Source organism: Magallana gigas, chromosome 3 (genome assembly GCF_963853765.1).
Source record: "Magallana gigas chromosome 3, xbMagGiga1.1, whole genome shotgun sequence".
NCBI classification, from domain to species: Eukaryota; Metazoa; Mollusca; class Bivalvia; order Ostreida; family Ostreidae; genus Magallana; species Magallana gigas.
Window position 1 is genome coordinate 19133248 of NC_088855.1, and position 25127 is coordinate 19158374.

The 25127-nt window shown below is 34.8% G+C and overlaps 1 protein-coding gene and 1 long non-coding RNA gene across 5 annotated transcripts in view; one reads left to right on the forward strand and one right to left on the reverse strand.

Moving 5' to 3' along the window:
- Window positions 1–459: 459 nt before the first annotated feature.
- LOC105329578 (protein tiptop) overlaps window positions 460–25127 on the reverse strand; it is a 47002-nt gene continuing 22334 nt past the window's right edge. For 2 of the 4 annotated variants that reach the window (XM_011430864.4, XM_011430863.4), the window contains exon 2: window positions 460–6081. In XM_011430864.4, the coding sequence (XP_011429166.2) occupies window positions 3077–6081 (3005 nt within the window). In that variant the 3' untranslated portion in view covers window positions 460–3076. Of the gene's footprint in view, window positions 6082–7416; window positions 7672–7915; window positions 8560–25127 lie in introns of those variants that run through there. The other 2 variants (XM_011430865.4, XM_011430866.4) reach the window with 2 other exon arrangements.
- LOC136273690 (uncharacterized) lies at window positions 19330–23370 on the forward strand. Its single transcript, XR_010711912.1, has 2 exons — window positions 19330–19471; window positions 23138–23370. It is a non-coding gene; the product is annotated as an uncharacterized lncRNA (long non-coding RNA).

Below are 25127 nucleotides of genomic sequence, written 5' to 3' on the forward strand. Positions count from 1 at the left end.
TTTGGAGCAAAATACATGTATAGGTGTTTTCAGACGGTTTTTTGACTGGGAAACATCAAGCACAGACCTGCTCAAGAACCATTTCTAACTATGACGTGTATATAAATGATGTAAACAAAAAAATATGTTAAAATCATACTTGGGCAGACCTGTACTCTATACATGTATTATCAAAAGTAAGATATAAAGAAATATTGACAATATTTTTATTTGTTTGCAAAAATGCAATTTTCCCATTTTTGTGACGTCATGCATAGATAAAAAGCTATTGAATGATGACAAATATCAAGATTACCCTGATAGACATCCTCAATTTTTTGCAGTACAGTATAATGTTTTATGTAGATTTGATTTTGATACGAAACCATTTAAAAATCGGTCAAAATTGGGAGCAGATATTTGACCATATCAAATAAAGTCCTTTTAAAATGGTCTACATGGGAAACAAAACAACACAAGTTATTATTATAGCATGTTTTATTGGATGAAAAGTTTTGTGTTCTCAAATAAATTGATTCCTTCAATGGGTAAAACATAAATATACAGATGTATATATGTAATGAACACTAGCTGACTGATGAGAACCTATCAAGATGGAAGTACAATAAATTAGATGAAATGACAGCCTACAAGAGTAACCACAAATCACTTGATTTGACATACATGACTTTAACTGCCATTTTTATGATCATGTCATCAGTTTTACAAGAGCTGTCAAATTAAAATGTCATCAAAATATACAACATTTTCTACATATATTGGATGAATTTTCAAAAAATCTTTTTTTTTTTAATTTGGCCTTCCAACCCCCCCCCCCCCCCCCCCCCCCCATTTTTATTTGGGTGTTGAATCTGATGATTTTTCAAAGTTACTTGTAAATAATGGCAGTTTGTGACATTAGACATTTTGTGATGCCTGTCTTTTTGGGCACACCTGTATCATATTGTTGAAAGTATGCAACCAATGAAAAAGATGAGATAACTTGTCGCTTTTCCTTTGGATGTTTTTATATTGGGTAATAAAATACTAACTACGCACAAGCTGGCACTTGGAATAGGGATATAAAACATGATTTAAATTAAGAGCACTATATAACAAAACAATGATATGTTTAAAGCAAAACACTATAAAAAAAGGGGAAAAAAAACCCTTTGGTACATGTATGTACAATCATAACCTTATAAGATTATTTCTATTAAATAGAATATGGATTTCAAAGACTGAAATTATCATAAATAAGAAAAAAAAGAAGAAAAATATGCACCACAGCTTAATAAGCTTTAACATTATGGGAGAAAAATGAGTAAGCATGTTAACAATCCCATAAATCTTTGAGAGGAAGAGCAAATTGCCGATAATAAGAAGTTAAAAAAAAATAAAACCTGCCGTGCATATGTGTAATCACACTTGTACTTTTCATGCTATCAATCATAGTGCTTTTAGATAAAACTTTTCAATAACACTCCTTAATGCATAAACAAGGATTGCCCAGTTTGATGGATGTTTGTGTCATGTGTTCTGAATTGCTTGCAAATTTGGTTAATTTATCTAAGACCCAGCCGGACTATAGGTGGGTCGCTTTGGAACCTAGAATATTTGTGTCCACTTGTAAAATGTATAATGTTGTCAGTTTCATTCATATTAAATTTGCTAAATACCTGTAATTACTATGTTAAGACAAAAAAATTTGATTCCGCTGTAATGTTTAATACTGTGTTGAAATGTGTGTACAAATCACGCATCAAATTTTGATTGATATTTTGTTCTTGCACGTTATAGGAAAAGAAAACAAAATATTATAATTTTAGGCCACAGCATTGTGATTTTGACTTATTACTGATGTGAAAAAAATTAATATTAATGTAAAAACTAAACATATTTAACAAATAGATACATATTACCTACCAAGAAAAAGCAGTAATTTGGTAGCAGACAAATACAGTTTGTTTAAATAAATCTTGAGTAATTGGGTTTGTATGATGGCTGTTCTTACACGAATTTATCAATTTCTCCTTGCGAGAATTTTTGTTTAGCATGATAGATAACGGAATGTTTATTGTCCGCGTTTGAGGAACTTGACACTGAAATGATTAGGCATTTTATTTTCCATGCGAGAGAAATCGAGAGAAATCGGGGGGAGAAAAGGCATCAGCTACGTGATTTGACGCATCAAGTAACGAGGGAGTTGGATATAGATAATGATTACAATTTACCTAATCTTTGCACATAAAACACCATGTCTTGTCAACCGAAATTACAGCCCCAAAATTCAAGCAACCCTTTGTCTGACTGGAGAACAAAAAAAATGACTTCATTTATATTGCTGCTTGCCCAGAGCACATACATTTACACCAACTATTTTGTAAATTATGTATCTAAAATATTACACGAGGAATAATTCGAATGCTATTCCAAAATTGCCCAATCTTTACGATGATATTATGCAGTAAATATTATAAAGTTCTTCTTCACCTAGAAGGGACATGGGAAAATCATAAACATACTAGCTAACGAGATACATTATGAATAACTAAACAAAGTCATTTATTAAATTAAAGCTTTTCTCTCTGGGTGGATTTCACGGTTTTAACATGATTTTTACCTAAATCAACAGAAACAAAAATTCAAACAAAAAAAACTATTTTCTACATTGCACATGTACATATATCTAAAGAAAAATGTTAAATCAAGAATTTACTCACTTGACAAAGAAATCAAAGTTAAAAAAAAAAAATTATCATTCACATTCAGACCATATCTGCTAATAGTCATGTCAAAGAGTACTTTAAAAGCTATAATATTAAATATTTCTCAAAGATCAAGAACAAAAACAGTTCATAACAAAACATTCAGGCCACATCTACGGTACATCTTTGGGATTTCAGATAATATGACACAACATTTCTGGAATGTTAAATCTACTTTTTGTCAAAGTTATCACATAACGAGTTTTAAGTGAAGGGCTATCTGATTTACAGTGCTGCCTTTAAGGAAATGCAGTTACAGTTATGAGAATCTATGGTTTCCAAGAGGTTGTATTTTAGAGTCGTTTGACAGATAATCTCCCTTATTATTATTACTTCCCTTTGTTAGCGAGCTCCTGAGCCATTTCATAATACTTGGAGAATTTGGCAGTGTGATCCAGAGGGAGGTAGATGTAAGGGCTCATATTGAAGGCTTCTTTGATTCCGTACTTTTTGACTGAAGAGAGATGGCAGCGACTAAGGTGGTATCTGTAAGAGCCTTTGGAGGCAAAGTGGCGACTGCAGGCGGCACAGCGGTAGTCCATGTTAGCCTCACTATCACTGCTGTGGCTGCTCTCTTGATCAGAGAAACTGTCTTTGCCATCGGACATGTCCAAGTCCTCGTCATTTGTTTCCCTTCTTATGGAGAGATTCAACGGAGCAGTTGGCATGGGAGATTCGACTGGATCGAAGTTTTTCAATGAACTGGAGGGGAGGATTCTAGGAATGTTACTATTGGTGAAGAGTTTCTGGAGACTATCTAAGGGGTGCTCACTGGTCAACGACTGGCTATACACAAAACTGCTGAGAGAATCTAAGGCTGAGGATTTTGAGGAGGAGGAGGAGGGAGGGGAGGAGTCTTTGCTTTTCTCTTCCTCGTCCAAATTGAGATATTTGCTACTGAGGATTTCACCACTGATCTCTGGTTTGGGGGTGCTCTGAGACTTTCTTGATTGTTCGGGGTTTGGACTTTTTGCCCCGTGCACCTCCTCACACATTTTCTCCAGCTTTCCAATATCTCCAGACAATTTCTCCTCTGAGGAAGAGACTTTTTGATCTGGCTCATTGGGGTAGAGGTACTGGAAATATTTCTGATATCTTTCCAGTCTTATGGATGGACTAGATCGTTCCAAGGGTTTCAAATGGGCTGTTTGGGCTGATTGAGCCTTAGGCAAAGAGCTCATTTTTATGGAGCCTCTTCGGTAATTAAACTCTGATTTGAAGCTCCTCTGAATAAAACTCTCCATTGCGGATAATGCCGAACTTTGCTCTTTATTTTCATCACCACTCCCATGGTTTGGGTCTATAATGTCCAACTTTTTGCATTCTCTGCAATCATCATCGTTTTTCACTAAACAAGAAGAGTCAGTTTTGTCTTCTCTGTTGTCGTCTTCTTTTGTACATTCATCACCATCATCTACCTCTAGTTTCACTTTCACTTCAGCATTTTCATCTGCAGACATTTCTTTGGATTCGTTCTCTGAATCTTTGTTGCTATGCAACGGTTTTTCAATGCCTACCTCGACACTCCCATCTTCTTTTCTTTCTACTGTCTCTTTCTTGACTGAAGTTTTAAAGTTTGCATCATATTTTGACAACAGTAAACAGACTCGGACATGATCAACAAATTTCCCAGTCTCTATCTTATCGTTACAGTTTTCACACGTGATTCTGCTGTCCTCAGTTGTTCCCTGCGAACTGGGACTCTTGGACTGATCGCTTGATGGTGAACTCTGTCTGCATATTTTTGCCCGAGATTCCTCCTGTGTGCTCCCTAAGGGTGACACACAGCTATCCATGAATTCCTCACGCAAATATCTTTTCTGCGGCAGTTTCAATTTAAAATCGGAATACGGCGAGTTTTGGTGCATCTTTTTTTTGTGATGCCCAGAGAGCACCATATGGTTTGCTAAGCCTTCCATATCGCTGTAAGCACTATTACACACTTTACACTTAAAAATACACTCCCTGTCCAAGTCCCGATCACAATACACCGAACATTTGTGAGATCTCCTTCCATGTTCGGATGTGACGATCTTGGTGTAATGTTGTGTCTGCATCATATGAACAGTTAGCATGGGTAGGGACTTAAAAGACTCACCGCACTGTATGCATCTCAGGATCTTTTTGGTTTGCTCCGATTCCTGGTTTAGCCACATATCCTGTCCCCTGACTAACTTTGGGTACTCCATTAAGTTGGTTTGTTTCGTCCCTGCAGGTAAATGCCCTGATTCCTGAAGGTGAAGACTCAAACCATAGAGAGTGCTGAAGGTCTTCTGACATGAACACTTGTGAACAGTATATCTGTTATTTTCGTCTTTCTCCAAATACTCCGAACTTTCTTTTGTTTTCTTGGTAAAGTTTGAATTCTGATCTTTCTCAGTTGAAGATTTCAACTCTTCCTCAATTTTAATTTTCTCCTTTGAGTCTGCGTTCTTTGAGTCTTTGGATTTATTTTCAGTTTTAAGACTTTGACCTCCCGCAAAATCTATGTTGAAATGTTTGTGAGAATTTGAATGAGATTTCTGAGAAAACGTGGGAGGTATTCCAGTGAGAATTCCACTCATGGGTCTGCGACTGGAGCGGAAACCAGCCATCCCACCAAATCGCCTCTGGAGACTTTGAAGACTAGAACTGTTGGAGAGGAATCCGTTGGTGTACTTCCCGGCCGATTTCTTTGTGTCCACAAACAGACTGGATTTGTTGGATCCTTTTGTAGACAAGTCCAATGGTTGATCCTCTGAATGGTTTTTCTGGAATGAACATGGAACAGATGGATTGAAATATTTTGGGAATTTGTTGGAATAATGTTTGGATTTCAGAATGGCTTGTCTTGGATGGGTGGGTGCATGTTTGACCATGGATGGTGTTGCAAAGTACGGGACGGCTAGTTTTTTGTAATAGAGTTCGTCTCTGTAAATTTTTTTGGGTGGTGATGGTCCTTTCTCACTCATAAACAATGGCAAAGGATCTTGCCTCATTAGTCGTTTTAATGGTGGAGTTTCCGAACGTTTCTCGGAATCACTCTTGCAACCCTCTTCCTTTTTGAGAGTCATTTTATCACCATTTGAATTTTCACTCAAATTTTCAAATGTCGTCTGCTCTGAATTTTCCTTAAGATCCAGAGTATTTTCTGATGAATTTTCCTTGTTCACAAAACTATCACAACTCTCCTCCTTGAATACGACTGGTGAATCTTGTTCTCTTTCTGAGGATACGCTTGCGTCCTCCGATGTAAACGTGGGCTCTTGATTGGGTCTCAAGTTTTCTAACTTTCCGTCATTATCTGATGCCTCATCCTCATTGTCCCCTTCAGATCCTTGATCGTCGTCAGAGGCTGTAATCAAAAAGAAATTTCCTTTAAAAAAACAAACAACAAATACCATCCAATTTCTCTCACTGACAATAGCAACGAATTATAGTTTTATTGACGGCAGTGAGGTAAAATTCTGACAAGGCAGTAATTTCCCCAATTGATATTGCATTTACTTCCTTATTCCAGATCATCCTGGTAAAATAGTTTCCTGAAAAAAAAATATGTCAATTAACATGGAATAAGGGGATATTAAAACAAGGACATTTTAATTCATTTCCAATCATTAATAATTTTTAGCAGGAAGTTTTATCTGAAATGATTAGGAATATCCACACTATTTAAATAAAAAAAACATTTCTTCTAATTTATCAATAATTACCTTGAATTAAAGAAAAATATAGAAAAAAATCCTTTGACAAATCAAGTATAAAAGTTCCCACAGAAATGATGGTGTTGTTTCATAAGCCCAGGTCTGAATAGAGAAAGTGTTTACCCTGGTTGAGACCAAGAGATTTAAATGAGTGATAGGTGAATCCGTCATCGAGACAGATGACAATAAATTTGTTTTGAAACGTCTCGCGTTGGTCCAATTAGCACAAATGTCAATTTTACACTACGATATGATGTGGAATTGTAGGCAGCATGTAAATAAACTGTCACCAATGAAATCATTATGCAATCCAACCTCCTACATTAAAAGATTTCACACTTTCACTTAAACTCAGTTAACAAGGTAGCCTAATTCTGAAGTTATACACCAGGTAAGTAATGCGTTTGAGTGTCTCTCCCACCACGCACCACAAATGATTACACATTTGTCTTTGGAACATAAAACACACATGAAAACGCTGTCCACCTGTCAAACTTATTAATAAACATGTCCCTTCCTCCCCCGGCGACCAGCAACAATTAAAATACTGGACCATCAGACAAAAGCAAGAGTTATTCCCCTTGAGCTGTGAGATAAGACTCCTTTAGCATGTACACCTGCGTCTGTTGACGAGCGTTAGTTGACAGGTGACAGTGAAGCGTCAGTGACACCCCGTGTCCAGCTGTAGCCCACTGTTTATGTGTCCCTTTGACCCCACCATCATCCCTCACCCACTACCACAGTAGCGAGAGAAAGAAATGTTTCAGCCCAGAGTCCTTGCGATGACACCCTCCTCCTGATATTAATGATGGCTCTATGTCAACAATCAATTACTCTTCACACAATAGACAATATGAAAAATTAACTAATCCAGGCACTAATGAATGCACAGATGGACTTCATCGAAACTCTAACCAAACAGAATGTGCTCCCACTCTGCAAATTTACATTTTTTCACAACAAAAAAACCTCAAACAAAACATTACCCAACTTCCATTCCCTGACTTCTGTGCTCCACCAGAGCATGTTTTGACATCTATCACAGGGGTAAATCTTCTTTACATCGTTGGTGATGTCTGACAGTAGTGTGTGCCTACTGCAGAGGCTGACACACTGGTTTCAGCAGTGGTCGTTGGTCTTGATCGAGTCTGACAGACGTACCGTTTCATTACAGAAATAATCTGTCAACACTACACGAACGAACGAACAGCCAGTAATCAGACCTGACATAAAGACAACTCAGTATTGTGGCCCCCAACCTCCATTTGTCTGCTCATCAGAGATTACATCCTGCTCGTATTTAAAAATTCTATTACATTAAAGGGAAAAAATAACAGATAAATTGATTACTAAGACACACATCTCATAGACACAATGATGTACTGATGGGGTGTACATTATAAATGTAGTAAAATAAGCAAGTAGTACTCTGGCCCTACCATTTACTGGGGCTTATTCTTTAGAGCACATGTGTACGATATTTACCTTGTACAATTTTCAGCTGCATGGTTTGTTTGACCCTCACCATTCATAAACTTCCTGTGAACTATTCCAGTTAAAATTCAAGAGATGTCACAATTTATACACCTAGTGTAATCCAAAAGATGACACTCCAAACAGCTGCAGTCACTCACTAACTCCGAAGAGGAATAAATTTAAACACCATTAACAGGCCTCTCAATGCACACAACAATAAAATGTATCTCGATTCAGCGAGTGTCCCTAACCTCAGGTGCAATCTCAAGTGAGAGTCCACCACATCTCGAGACGATCTCGACACGAGTCTCAGCTTACTGCCTGCTGTCACTTAGCTTTCCGTCTGCATCACTGTTGTGCAACTGACAAGCCAGCTCGTTTGTTCGACAGGTTTTTTAAATTTGATGAGGAAATATTGATCGACTGCTATAGACAGGTGTAGTACCGAGTTCCAGGTATGACCGGCCCTCTGATACAGACGACTCCAGTTACACACCAGACATCCAAGGCGATGGGCCCCTCCACTCATCAACCAGAGATAAATGATTGTGAAGCAAACAATGTATGCACCATTACATCGGTGAAACTAATTTTTTGTCTGTTTGGGCCAAAGATAGGCAGATGTTATACAGGAAATTTTTTTTTTTTTTTTTATGACAATCTTCAAATGGCACAGACGGTCTCGTGTTTGGAAAATGATGAAGTCACCCTTCTCCAAGAGACAATATCAGATAGAAGGAGAAACATTAACTTGCCATCTCTCTCCATTCCCTTCAAGGATAAGATCTAAATACATGATGTGTCACCTAAATAAATCACTGGATAATAAGAAAACCAACACGGCTTCCAGCAATAAATTATTGTGCTAGGTGTGGAATTTTCAAAATATAAAAATATTTTCATTACAGCATGACTGATATTTGATAAACAGGTTTAATTAATTAAATCCTACTGAACCTTTTATCAATCCTCTTTGACAGGGCTTCAAAATTTATTTGATTTTAAAATGTGTTTAGAGATAATCTGTCATTCATGGAATTCAAGTTAAATGGTTAAATTTCAAAATTTCTCTCAAGTTAAGTGAGACTTAGATTTTCTAGTCCACATAGATGTAATGTAATCCATTTTCTAATGAAGTGTACAAGTGATCTATGTTAAGAAGTAAATTAAAAATTCAAACTGTCAGCAGATGAAATTTAAAGAAAGAGTAGATTTTATTAAAAAAAAAAAAAGAAGTGGGAGAATTGATAAGTTAGCACTTGATTGCATAGAATGAGCCTGAGTAGAAAAAGAATGAAGGAACAGAAGGTCTGTCAATCAGCGAGTCCTCTCCTGGGACCCGCGAGACAAGGGCTGAAGAGCTTTGTTTAAATTCTCTCCAATTTTCACCTGTCAACCTGTTATAAACTTCAAGCCTTTAGAGTTTGACATATTAGTCAGGTTGACAGAAATTGACCATGAGCGGGGATATATTGATTTGGCGTAAACTCGGCTGTCTATCAAAGCGTCAAGTAGGTGTCAGGCCGCGGGACGGAAAAAGGAGTGTTCCGCGGGTCCGCAAAGCCAAACAAGGAAACTTACATGTCAATAAATGCTCACTGGGTTCCGGAGAGAGAGAGAAAAAAAGGTCCTTATATTTGTCACAGAAACTCCTTAAAGAGATTTCTGATTTCTCTTTTTGTCGTCGTGAGTAAATAAAGAGTTGAAAACTGAACTAGCTAGCAAATGTACCATAGAAGACAATTAAAATAATCTGATTTGTTGTATTGTTGAAACATTGATGGAATTGTTTCACCTCGGGAGATATACTTTCATTCACCTTTAATGAGATAAAGCCGACACTGAACCTGTGCGACAGGTGAGCTGACATAATGGCTCCATATTTCCGGTCTGCATCAAAGGTGCCAAAGACATTTGAAGGGTACGGTATTAAGTTAAACTTTTTCAAAATCTTTGTAACACCTTGGGGGGTTAAAGATACAATCTATAGTGTTTAGAAAGGTAGGACCGAAATCTCCAAAAAACAATCCCTATCCTTGAGTTTTGGATGTACAGGTAGAGATATCCTTTTCTTAGAATAAAAATTAATGTCGCTTTACTTGCAGAAAATGGAGAGTCTAGAGTTTTATGATAACTGTATCCTTGTCAAAATAGCAGTTTGAAAAAGAAAATCAAGTTGTTTTCCATTATCATATTAAATGATAGTTAATTTCTAGCTTCCTGATATCCACACATAAAGCCTTTTATTATGTAATTCATTCCTAGCTCTCTGATTGGCTGATATCAAACATTCAACAATTAAATCATAAAATGTTACTAATTCACTTTCTAGGAGAATATACACTGCTCTAAAAATAGAAAGGGAATTTCCAAACGGTTATGTTTGGTTTTCATAAATTTTTACTTATAATGCATGGCTACCGGTATATGACTTAACAAATAAATAAAGATAATGAGAATTTCCTCCTTCAAGCAATCATTACTGCTTTTTGTATTTCAAGAATATACAGGAAAAAAGTACATTCCATCTATCTTCCCATTAAATTTTAGTGATATTTCAAAGAAATGACCAGCTCTGCACTTACATGTACTTAGGAAACATAATGGTCTTTGGTAAAATCTGGTATTTTATGATAATTACGGTACATGTTGCTATTACCCCTAATATAAGTAACAACTTTCTGTATGCGGCATATATCCGGGATTAAAGCGAAAGAAAATAAAGGCAGCATCCTATGATATATTCAATGAACCTTTCATGTAATTATAAGATATTCAAGGTCAAATCTTCCATAAATTTGCATATACTCTTGCATTTACCTTCAATGAAAATTCACACAATGTCAGAGAGACAAAGAGACAGAGAGAAAATTTCCTGCTTCCAAATCTAATTGCATTTCATTACCACTTGACAATTCTTTGATCAATTGGATTAAGTTGAAAGTTTTCTTATAAATTACAGGAATTCAAATAAATCTGGTGTAACTTCATTATCAGGTAAGCAAGGTAAAAGTGCAAATGACATTAAAAAAAATGGTATTCTTTACGACACAGCATTCAAATTTCAATGAAATAATGGGAATCGATGACTTCATGTTTATCTTAAAAAAACATAACTTAATCCATTGACAGAGACTAGCCTGAAACTTAACAGTAAATATGTGAATGCGAATCAAAATACACATTTTTAAAGTACAATATCACACATTAGGTGATTTCATTAATACCCAGGTACTGTTCTTAAAATGTATTTGGTAACAGTTCTGACAGTAGATGAATCATTGGTGCACAGGCCACTCGGGGGCATTTTCATCTTTCACTTGCACTGAAGATTTTGCAGCTCAAAACCTCCTTAAAAAAAACCTGTTGACACAGTTCCTAATGACATTTTAAAATAAACCTAATATAAAATCAAAGGCCTGAAGGTCCACAATGGCGTCGAGGTTAAGTTAATTTGAAGAATAAAAACCTAATATTTTTTTAAAAAGTCAAAATAATCTCCACTATTACAAAAATGCATAATTTTTTTTATATGTGTTATTTATGGTTCTCCTTCATTGATCAAATGTACACTTAGGTACTGTAGATTAAAACAAAATCCTTAAAACAAAGTATGATTCTGTAACTCTTAGTAATGTGTGTACTTAACATGAGATAAACTTTTCCTGTTGTTTTGCTGGAGATTAATTTTATAAAAATTGATTTGGGCGGTCAATTTAACAAAAATGAAATTTAATATAGATTTTATGCAGTCAACTAAAATTATAGAAATATCAAAATTAAGTGTGATTTTTTTCTTCATATTTTCAAAAATCATTCTGATTTGGTTATTGACCATTCATTTAGAAATTGGTATCAATTATACTTACGTTTTAAAAACAAATATAAAGACAAATACATTAGTCAACTTTCAAAAAAAAGTTTTTAATTATTTTTTTTATCACATAACTAATTAAACGGCACGTCTTTTAACCCCAAGGAACCCCAAGGAACCCCAAGGAAACCCCAAGGAAACCCCAAGGATACCTCAATGACAGAAATGAATAACTATTGATACCCAAGGGGGTCTCATTAGAGTGCAAGGGTCACCCCTTACCCTTGGTACCCCAATTATACCCCAAGGAACCCCAAAAGATAACCTAATAATACAGATTTATAACTCCTGATACACCATAGAACCCCAAGGAACCTCAAGGATACCCTAATAACACAAATTTTAAACTCTTGGTACCCCTGGGGACTCATTGGTATTCCAGACACACCTCTAAGAACCACAGGGAACCCCAGGGATATCCCAAGGAACTCCAAGAATACCCTAATAATACAGAATCATAACTCTTAATACTCCATAGAACCCCAAGGATACCCTAATACATTGTAATACAAATGTAAAACTCTTGATAACCCTGGGGACTCATTGGTATTCCAGATCGACCTCTTAGAATCCCAGGGAACCCCATGGATATCCCAAGGAACTCCAAGAATACCCTAATAATACAGAATCATAAATCTTGATACTCCATAGAACCCCAAGGATACCGTAATACGTTGTAATACAAATTTAAAATTCTTGATAACCCTGGGGACTCATTGGTATTCCAGATACACCTCTAAGAATCCCAGGGAACCCCAGGGATATCCCAAGGAACTCCAAGAATACCCTAATAATACAGAATCATAAATCTTGATACTCCATAGAACCCCAAGGATACCGTAATATGTTGTAATACAAATTTAAAACTCTTGATAACCCTGGGGACTCATTGGTATTCCAGATACACCTCTAAGAATCCCAGGAACCCCAGGGATATCCCAAGGAACTCCAAGAATACCCTACAAATACAGATTCATAACTCTTGATACACCACAGAACCCCAAGGATACCTCAAGGAACTTAAAGGATAACTTAATAATACAAATTTAAATTCTTGATACCCGTAGGGACTCATTGGTATCTCAGACAAAACCCACGGATACCCCAAGGAACTCTAGGGATACTCTTATACATGTATTGGTTATATAAATTTTATAACTGTTGATATCCTATGGAACTCCAAGGATACACTATATCTCTTGATACTTTTTGGGTCTCTTTGATATCCTAGACAAATCACAAGGTATCCCAGGGAACCCCATGAAACCTAAAGGATACCCTAATAGTACTCTAATAGTAATAATACAGATACCCCATTGTTATCCCTGACACACCCTATGGATACCTCAAGGAACTCCAAGGATACCCAGTAATATAACTTTTGATACCCAAATGAACCCCAAGGATACCCTAATAACACAATTTTATATCTCTGGATACACCCTCGGGGCTTTTTGATATCCCAGACACCATTAGGTATCCCACGGAACCCCATGGATACCCAAAGGAACTTAAAGGATACCCTTATAATACAGATTCATAAAACTTGATACCCCATAGAACCCAATGGAACCCCAAGGATATAGCCTAATAATTCAAATTAAAAATTCTTGATACCACTGGGGACTCATTGGTAGCCCAGACACGCCTCTAAAAACCTATATAAACCCTAGGGAACCCCACAGAAATCCCAAGGAACTCCAAAAGATACCCTAATCATACAGATTTATAACTCTTGATACACCATACAACCCCAAGGATACCCTAATATGTAATACTTTATAACACATTTGGTCTAGCCGAAAAATTTTTGTCTATAAATTTGTTTCTGACTTGTGATATTGCATCACATTCTAAAATATAATGAAATTCATCGGCTATATGTTTTTTGTAACAGAAAGGACAAGATCTTTCATTTAATGGGATACCTTCCCATTTCAACTGGTAGATGGTGATTTGAAGTACGAAAGAACTATATATATGATATGAGTTAAATTTGGCCCCCATTATTCACAATTTTTTAAAGTGTTTCAGGTACAATAATATGTTATGTTTTATTTTAGAAGAGTTGATGTAAATTTATTTTTCACCTATTTTTTTTATTTTTTTGCACTCACTGGCAGAAAATGACATCATAAGTGACGCTATTTCTATATTTCAATCAAAATCAGTCAAAAATTTACACTTTTCTTATCTTTTTATGAATGGGAAATATAGAGGGCATGCTTGAACAGGGAAAATTTTTTTGTCACTTATTAGCCTTGGCTAGATACATCTCTGATTAAAATATTTTGTTTATTCAAGCATGCTCTCTATTTTTTCTGAAAGAATTAAAACATATTACTAATTAATACCCAATTACTCAATGGAATATCATAAAAACATCTGGGCAACCCAAGGAACACTTGTGATACCTCAATACATACTGGTATGATAAAAATAATGTTTCTCCTGACTTAAAATATCTGTTCACTTTGGATGAATTTAACAATTAGTGTTGTCAAATCAGTTGAAAATCATAATCGAGTACTGTTAATCAGCAGAATTTGTTGTCTCTTACCAACTGATGATCAGCCAATATTGAATCAGTAACAAATTATATCAAATTCATGAAAATAGGGCACTAAATTTTATGTCACCACAAGGAAGTCTGCAATTCTTCCGGTGAACCATTCATATGAACACTTAATATGACAATGTTTCTTCGGTGAAATTTTCAAATGAAGTGGAGAAAGATATTGTTCAGTTACAAAGACCCAAACTTGTTATACTATTGACATAGGGGCTGTTACCCTTATTGGAGTACTTTTGAGAAAAGACAAGAAGTGATCATGGAAGTGTAGAGTGGGGCTATCTACCCTTCGTGGGTACAACACAATGGATTGACCCATTACGCGTGCAGAATGTTCACCTGAGAGGCACCAAAATACCTGTTAATTGCAGGTAGACACCCGTTGTATATTGGTGGTAGCTCTTGGACAGGGATTAAAGGGCCAACATAACCCTTTACATGTATACACAATGGTTTCACCATCACTGTTGCAATATATTTACCTACACTTACATCTCCTTGTTTATTGGTAGACAACCCTTGTGAATTTTGGGTGTCTTCCCACTTTGCTATAATTCTGAAATTTTTATGGGTGACTGATTTTAGCTAAGTGGGAATGGTGCTCAGGTAAGGGTTTCAAAGAACAAAGGAAATTAATTACAGGTAAATTATAGTCTGTTCAATTATTGACCTTAAGCAAATTTTTAATAAAAAAAAAATAACAGGCAGTTTTTTGAGATTATGTTTAAAATAAAGTTAAAAAAATTAATTAGATACTTGTAATAGAAGTAAATTTTGATAATTAAAAAGGGTTTGTTCTATCATGATTGATCGTACAAGCTAATTTTTATTTCATGTAAAATTACTTAATATTCATTCTTTTGAGGAGAAGGAAAACTATGACATTACTACCCCTTCTATGTCCCTTATCAAGAACCTTGAAAAAATAAACATTATATGGTTCAAGTTTTGGGCTGTTGATTTTAATAATGAAAAAAACTATAAATGTTAATTTTATCAGAAATGCAAAGGAATTATCACACACATCATACAAATTTGGCTATAGTGGTTATGATATAAAAGAATTAAATGCTCAACAACATGCATGTACATTTAGGACTACATTTTCAGACTGATGGAACCATTTCAATATTTTACCCCTGAAATTCAGAAAAATTCTTGTAAAAGGACTATATATATGATATGGGCCTAAAATGGCCCCCTAAAATGAACATCATCATTTTTCTTTGTACAGATATGATGTTTTTACATAATGTTCATTTTGATTCAACTGCCCAGAATTTAGAAATATGACATCGTAAAGACAACCTTTTCCTGCCATTTTTGCCTTTTTAGCATAAAACAGCTTGTTTTCAAGCAGTTTTTCTAACTTTTACAGTACAACCATTGGGGTGGTTATTAAATTCTATCAATTGGGTACCTTGCAATTGGGGTTCCTACAGGTATCCTTGGGGTACCAATAGTTGACCTTTGGACTCCAATGAGTATCCTGGGGTATCAATAGTTATCAATTTTTATAATTGGGGTATCCTTGGGGTATCAGGAGTGACCCTTTGATTTTTAATGAGACCGGCCTTGGTCATCAAATTTACTTTCCACCATTGACATATCTATGGGGTTCTCAAGGGTATCCTTTGGGTTCTCATTGGTATACTTGGGATTCATTTGGGTTCTTTGGGGTACTTATCACTTTAAATAAATATGTATAACAGTAATATATTTACAAATTAATGTATCTGATGATATTTTTTTTTATTTAATTGTTTTAATGAAAAACCAACAAAATGACAATAATCCCACCCTTTGCAGTAAATGGAAATACCGGTAGCCAAGCAATGCTCTTCTGTTGATAAAAATTTGAATATCTTTCTAATAAGAGTCTTAACAGATGCAGTTAGTTGTTTCAAATTTTCCTCACTTTCTGCTATGGTACAATGGAACTCCATATCAGAAAATTGATCCCATAGGACTTTATATATGATTTTCTTTGACAGGCTTGTTAAATTTAATAAACTCCCAAAACATTACCATAATTACCATACTATGTAAAAATATGTAAGAAAGAAAATTTAATATGACAAACAATTTTAAAATTGCGGAAACACTACAATCATATCAGTAATTTTAAATCTATAATTTAAATTAAATTCCCTATAGGGTCACTTCATCAATTTACTTGCATGACTAATAAATTTAAACAACTTCTAAAAATAGTTCACTTCTTTATTTTAATAATGTTATTATTTATTTCCTTTTAAATTAGCCCAAAAGCCACTGCCCATTTTACAGATTATCTATTTTCCATACACACATGCTCCATCTAAACCATGGCTCAGATAATGGCCTCCTTGGGACAAATGAATTCAGCCAGCTCCTAAGAATTTATCATTGACAAACAAAAATTCTGCATTGTCAGTTGATAGAATACTTATAAAAGATAAATATATTTTAGGGTATTATAATGCTATAAATTAATTAATAAAATCTGTAAGGATTACCTCCCTTACTTTTCAACATCAGTGAACAATATATAGAATGAGGAAAATGAAAACTGCCATAAAATCATTAAATCTTGTCTGATCCTAAAAAAAATACAGGTGCACATCTTCAGATGGTGATCAACATATGTACAAATTTTCAGACTGTTCCATGCAGTAGTAAAAAATTCTATAGGGGGGACAAAGTTGCATCTACAGAGAGACGGACAGACGGACGGACAGGGTGAAACCAATATACCCCCTTAAACTTCATTTGTGGGGGTATAGGGGTATAATGAGATTCCTGGGGTATCACTAGTTACTAATTTCTATTATTGGGGTTACTTGGGGTTCTAATGAGTATACTTGGGGTTCCTTGGGGTATCCTTGGGGTACTACGAGGTGACTCTTGGATTCAAATGAGACCCCTTGGGTATAAATAGTTATTAATTTCTATCACTGGGGTACCTTGGGGTGAGCCTTTGATTCGAATGAGACCCCTGGGGTATCACTGGTTAATAACTTTATCATTTGGGTTCCATGGGGTTCTTACGGGTTTCCTTGGGGTTCCTTGGGGTACCCTTGGGGTACTAAGAGGTGACCCTTGAAGTCCAATAAGACCCCTTGGGTATTAAAATTTATTAATTTTTGTCATTGGGGTTCCTTGGGGTATCCTTGAGGTTTCCTTGGGGTTTCCTTGGGGTTCCTTGGGGTTAAAAGACGCACCCCTAATTAAATTACAATTCATTACAAACTGACTCACCTAATTCTTAAAAAGTTTTGAAAGAAAATTAAATCTAAGTTTAGAAATATCTTAGGAGTTAACACATTTTTAGATTTTTTTTCTCTATTCATATAGAAATAAATATTAAAATTTTGATTGTGTTTAATTTTATATATTGTATACTGCTGATAAAAACTCTGTCTCTTATTATCAATTTGATTTAAAATTCACATGGGTCCAAATTACACGGGCCGAAAAGATCAGGGGTAGATAAAAGAAAGCACCCAATCACGTTGTTTACAAAGTGAAAGTAGGTCACGAGTTGGTTAAAATAACTTTTGGTTGTAGATATACTTATCGCTCGATGTAGGAAGTTTTATTGCTAAAAGATCAAACTTTTGTGCATTGTCAATATTCGATATGGATACAAAATAATCTGTTTTGCAGGCTGGTATATTTCATAACCAAGTTGAGTATGTAGGCCCAGCTATCGCATGTGTCTCTGTGCTAGTGTATTCATCCGCTAAAACCCAGATATATTGTTTACAATAAAATATTAACATTTTCTAAGACATCAACCATTTCGTATCTGCCAACTTGTTTTGTTGACGTACAGTTCTGCTCGAAATTGAAGTATATCAGCTATTTATCTTCAAACACATAAGAAAACTTTGCACTCATTTGAGTTGTTTGGCTCCTTAAAATCGGCAACTTCCGGACGTACGATCCCTAGATGGCTTTCGAGCTTCGCTCGACGCCATAAAAAAAACCAGTTCAAATAATTCATTTCTTGAAAAGAAATTATTCTGACATGATTACCATGTACTTTACATGAGATTCAGTCTTACAGTTTTGGCGAAAAATAAAAAACGTAATGAAATAAAAATACACGGAAGAGGTGGGAGGACAGAATTTCCACGTAAAAGTTCTCGCCATCCATCAGTATTTTACAATAAATAATCACTGCCCTCGACACTGTGACAAACACTTTAAAATAGCATCAAGCTACATCCTGGCCACCACTGACGTAATACGTTTTTACACTTTGATTGATGGGAAGTCTTTCAATCTTAAAACGTCATTGCGTTTTAAGTCTTATAATACATGTTGCATTCCAGGTACTTTAAGCATTAAACCTTGTGTCATGCTTAAATATAAGGCCTGCAACTTTTAAGAACTGTTTGTTTGTCATTTCCCGACTACATAAAAAAACCATATCTGGCTCTGACATTTTTATCAATATTCTACAGAATATTATCTTTTGTTATTAATGATTTAAAAAAAAAATTAACACTTCTTTTTCTACCAACATGTCTTAACAATGATAAGGTACTGATATGGGACAGGAGAAACAAACAATTTTTAAAGGTGGCCTGCAGGCAGTATAAACAGTGAAAATGTACATACTGTATACATGTACAAGTTTATTTTCGCCCTGCGTAATTTTCGACGTTCTACACAGGCAAACAGTTTTGCCCCATCTTCAATTTGCCCAGGCACAGTTTTGTTTAAAGAAATTTGAAACACTGGAATTCGCCCAGTCTTAAATTCACCTGCTGACAATGAGCGCAAAAGGAGCGAAAATAAAAGGGGGGGGGGGAAATGTTCCTGTATACAGTATTCATGAATATATGGTAATATAACACCAGCTTCCCTTTATTTCAGATATGGCGTCATGATTTTTTTGACACATAAATTCACGTTAGTTTTTGATTTTGTGGGGTTTTGAAGTTTACCATTTAAAAGTAACAACAGAAGCATTTTATCAGTTTCCACAAAAAATTAAGCCCACAACATGTGGTTTTAACAGAATGACAGTTTGAAATCAACAACTTGGACTTTTTAAAGTTATATAACAGTTCCGGTAAAATTATTTGAATTTCATAAGAAGAAAGACCTTAGTAAAGCAAACAATATGGTATGTAACTTTGAAACAATATCTAAATATAAGATAGAAATGCATGCCGCAAATCTTTGTCAATCTTTTGTCATTGCAAAGTTTGAAAAATTTTGAGTACGAAATCTTGGAAAAACTTGTACCAAAAGCTATTTTGCAGGTTTAATCGGTAAATATAATAAAAATTTGAATACCCATACTAGTACATTGTACATGTACAGTACTATATAAAACAGTCGAAGGCCTAGTCACTACGCAGTTGTTACTAGTGTCATGGGGGTAAAAATTGTCAAAATTGAGTAAAAATACTTAATTCAATATTTACATATTTAATATTTCTTCCTTGATGTCAAATTGTCTGACACCTGCATGATATTAGAAGGAAGGATTTCTGTTCATCCTATTTTTTTTTCCCCGTCTGCAAACATTCCAATCTTGCTTTGCCAGTCCCTTGGTTTACCCCCCTTCAATATTTTGAGAACATGTCAAAATAATTTATTACATGTATTTGCCAATATTGGTCACTGCCTATAAAGAACAAAAAAAATAAAAGACAGATGCTGTATGAACCTGCGAATTTGCTGGAGAACTCTACACTGTCCATGGGGGGAAGTATTATTTAAATCTTTTCATATCAAACAGAAACTGTCACCTCCTTGAGTGATTTATTACCGGCAGATATTACTCAGCGCTTGTGTAAAGGAAATCCTTCTGACAGCAGTACGAACCGGGTACCAATCCATCACGAAAAATTTCATTAAATGAAATCTGAGCAGGAAGCCTTGACAGGCCAGAAATCACCCTTTTATTAGTGTTTGCCAACTCATGTCATATGTGGATTCCATGTTTTTTTTTCTTTCCTTTCCTATCCTTCATCCGAACAAATCAATCATATATTCTGAGTCCCTACCTTGATAGGGGGTAATAGAGTTCTCCAGCATGCACTTCAACAAAATTATACCAAGGTGTAGCAAAACAACAGAGCAAATAACACTATTTGGTAAATTTTACAACCATATATCTTTTATGATTCAAATACAGCCAAAAGTGCTTGCACTTTTGAAAATTAGTCAGAATATGTATCTGTATAGCAGATATTTGTAAGCACATGTAGTACACTGTACATGTATTCTGATAATGCATGTGACATATCTGTAAAACATGTGTACTTGTATGATTCAAACTGCGAGTACTTTAAATAAGAATGAATCAGAATACGTGTCCATGCAAATCTTTATAAGCCAGATGATGAAGTACCGGTACTGTAAAGTGTCTCTAAATGAATCAGACTTTGAAATTTGAACTTACAGTTGGACTTCGATAATTTGCACATCTAGAATACAGTGGATATGTCAAAGTGATTTGTAAGTCCCAACTACTTATTTTTTTAAAGTATTTTATCCTCGATATCTTAATAACTCGGATATATCGAATTTTTAAAAAGTCCCATCTAGTTCGAGATAACAAAGTTTGACTGTATTTGCAAATGTGTCATACTTTAAAAATTTGTAAAGAATCTATTTTGAAAAGTTACCGGTAATCTAATATGCACTTGTAGTTATTGTAACATCATATCAAATTTATATTCTATGATCTTAGGTATAAATAAGTAGGGTCAAGTTAACTTCCTTCATTCACGGAATAAGACAATCAGACAGGTTATAATGACCTATGTTCACCAGAACTCTTCACTAAAAGGTCTCTTCCTCTCAAAATGAATATAACATTAAAACTTCTTTCTTCTGAAGTGCTTATTTTGGCATATTCTGTCACTTTGGCAAATGTTCATTATAACTTTTCAATTCTTGTGTAAAAAAGCCACTGTACTCACTGGCTTCCAACTATGGAACTCTGTAATGGCCGAATGAAATTCAGCCAAAACTACTGACCTAACCCTTGAGCAAGCAAATATGTTAAACTTTACATCCGCTAAAAAAATAAGAAACCATAGCTTAATTCAATTCATTACAGACCAATATTACAAATAATTTATTAGTTCTACAGGAACATATGTTCAACTGCAGAAATATCACCAAAATCATTTTTGGTGAAATCTATGATTTTTATAATTTTATAAAAATCATTCATCAGTAATTTCATTATATTTTGGGAAGTACATGTAATATCATTATAGGGTATTTCAAGTAAACACAGTTGTAGTCTCCTGCAAATCAAATATTTTCATACACATGTACAAAATAGTACATGTAAAAACTTAGTACAAGTACAATGATTACAGGAATGAATTCAGTTACCATTTTTTAAGTGTTTGCCTTTCATCCATCAAAAACACCACTGACATAAAAGATGAAAAGTGAGAGTTATGGGCCCTAAAGACTGACCTCTCAATATTTCAAGGTCAGTCGTGCATAGTTTTATTACTGGCTTTGAAAAATTCAAGGTTTTTTGGATCTAGTTTCAATTCAATATGAGTAAAATATTCTCAAATGAGGTTGAAAACAAATAATTTATAACTTTACAAACTCCCTATAGAACTTACAATGCTTTTGACCGTGACCTTTTCCCCAAAGAAGAAACACTTTATCAATGTCATGAACTCAAACAAAAAACCATAATAAACAATTGTGATTGAAAAAAAGAAATTCTTAATGAAGAGAAACCCTAAAGTCATTACAATTCCAAAACCCAAGAGATTTAAATCTAATGATATTTTTTGTGAGTGATATGGTCCTCATATATGTTTGTTATTGGTGTTTAATTACGTGAAGTGTGTATTGAAGCATTGGTTAATAAAAGTTCCCACACAACAACGTCAAAAGATTTTTATGATGCTGTGAATTTTGCCTCTTTTTATTTTACATGTATCTCCATAATACATATTATATTTTTTTCTCCATAAATAACTTAAAAATTGCAGGCTTTTTCTTCTGTCTTCATCTGAGGCTAGTATGAATCATAGTTAAACCTACAAAATAGTTATTCACCCATGTTTATTGAAAATAATCATAAAAAAAAGACAATCTTGCATTTACAAAGGGACAATCAGAGGAATTGTGACACCCTGAAAACAACCAAAACTAGCATAAAGAAAAGTGGCCAACTAAGATTGGGTGGGGGACACTTTCCATGATATTCCATAGCTACAGAAATTCTTTACTATACCTATGAAGGTCGAACATCAAAAGTTTGAATCATTAAAGAGACGTCTAATTATGGAGAGAGAGAGAGAGAGAAAAAAAAAACATGATTGACATACTTTTGGCATGTATAATTAACTGTGATCTGAACCTTGGTTTAATAAAGCCAGCTGGCTCGACGCTAAAGGCATACCTGGATTATATAGTTCTGTGACAGAAGACAAGGTGGTAAATCAAGGCGAGAACAAGAAATGAGGACAACTCATTATAGGCCCGCTGATAAATACTATCAATCAGCTGTAATACACAACTGAATAGATCAATGATTCGGGATTTATAAGGACTTTGACAATATTTGACGGTCCCAGTTTTAGAAATGTGGCCCCCTGGGGAATGACAAACGGTATGATTACTTCTGTCTGTTCTTCAGAGATCAGCCAGCTCCGCATTTATCAATTTCAAGGACGCTGCATACCGAGAAACATTCTCAAATCTCGGAGAAAAAACTTGTTTTAGCGACTTGAACAATATTCATAAATCACCATAACCTGTCAGATCTCCCCCAATTTTCATCATACTTGTGTTGTAGAAGGTAATGGTACCCAGCACGCCAGCCCTCCATGCATTGGACACCCAAGACTCTCCAGGATAACCTCCAGAAACTCGCACATTAAGTGCTAAATTTTTACGGTACTCACCATCACCAATTTGAGATTTCTGCAATATGCTTGTTCAAAAAGATATACCAGTATGTTTAAAGCTTTGATTTTGAAATGTTTCCAAATTATTTAAAATTTCAATTAAAATTTTCAAATCACTTCATTTTTCTTTTATTTATTTTTTTTTAAATTGGTAGTGACAACTTGGTTTCAAGGTCACTATGTCAAGGTCTGGCCTATAATATCATGAAAAATCTGTGATCATAATCAGAAAATTTAATCTTACAGACAGATTTATGAACCACTTTGCACAAGATTTGGCCTTTCATAATTTAAAATAAAAAATACTGAAAAATTATATCAATCTTTTAAAAATGACTTCATGTATAGCATATTCCCTGGGGATGTTACAAATGAAGGACACAATTTAAAATAAGGAATAACATACTGGGCAGGAGGCTTGATAAATTTATAAATTCAATGTCACATTTGACGTCTTTTGGTCAAAAGCTTATCATGCTATGTACATACAATTCAACATAATTTTGAAATAAGAAGAACAAAAATATCAGCATGCCATGTTGTTCTGGGAATTCTGTCTAGACGCCCTGAATTAATTGTTCCTGCTCTCATACCCCCATGCTGTTTACATAGAGAGCACTTCTCTCCATCCCCCTTGTAATTTATGTGGTCCCCCAATCAAAGATGGATTAACACACCTAGCTCAGTGAGTGATGGATTCCAGCAAGTTCTTGTAAATAAGACGGTTCCTCATCAATCTCTCTAAACTAGGAGTTAAAAATAAAAAATCCCTCCCGTACCTGGTTAAGATAATCAGTGACAGCAATTAGCTTGACATATCTCCTTCTTTCTGAAGTCTAGAAATATATCAAAGCAATTTTTTAGCATTGTGCAGTTATGCAATTTGAAGGTCATTCCAAATCAAGATGAAAATGTACAGTTTTGAGTGTCACCTAGCTAGCTGGCCTGGATTTTTTGAAAACAAAACTTCATTTTTTTTCCTTAAGTTTGATCAGATCTCAAATCCTAAAGTTACTAAGCTGAAATTTTAATCAAAATATATTTTTCGTTTCTTGTACCCTAGTTCTGATGGGTTTGAAATCTTCTAGCCAAATTTTCCATATTCAATATTTGTGGTCCTGGAAAACTTTCTATCTGAATTATAAGGACCCACGACTAGGGTAACCATGCATTCATTTCAAAGCTATAATGAACGATTTTTGTCATAAATAACACCAACTGTTCAGTTAATGAAGTACCTGTCGAAACCTTTGATGGATACACAATATCTAAACATATATCATTTATAACAACCCTTCTTTTAAAAAGTCCTGGTTAAGTAAACAGCTGCTAAGCAAGCAAGCTAGCTTCATTAGTTCAATGAAAAGTTGACATGCAATGCTGACATCATTTCTGATGACATGACACCTGACATGGTCCATGTGTAAACTAATTAATGTGTATGGTCATGAGTCACTGAAAGAACTACCCTCTTTTGCCGACCTGCAAAAAACCCTTAAAACTATTGTTAATCATTGGGTTGATTCATAACAAATACCATTTGTATTTACATCATGTTATCAATAAAAGGGCTATGATGGTTAAAGATAAATACCCTTTACTTAGATTTAAGTATTTAAAACCTGCAGAGCAATTTAGTGAATTTTTCAAAGGTTATAAATTCCAATGAATTAGTATAATTTTAGTCTTGGACAGAGATAGTGGACATTTGAATGATTTGATACTAATATTCTGATAAAGTCTTTACAATAAGTTGGAAAATATTGTTTTGTTTTGTTTTGTTTTGTTTTTTTTTTGGGGGGGGGGGGGGTGTAAATGAAATGTTTTCTTAATCCTAAGGGGGTTCTTAAAGAAAAACGAAGCAAATGAAACAAGAGT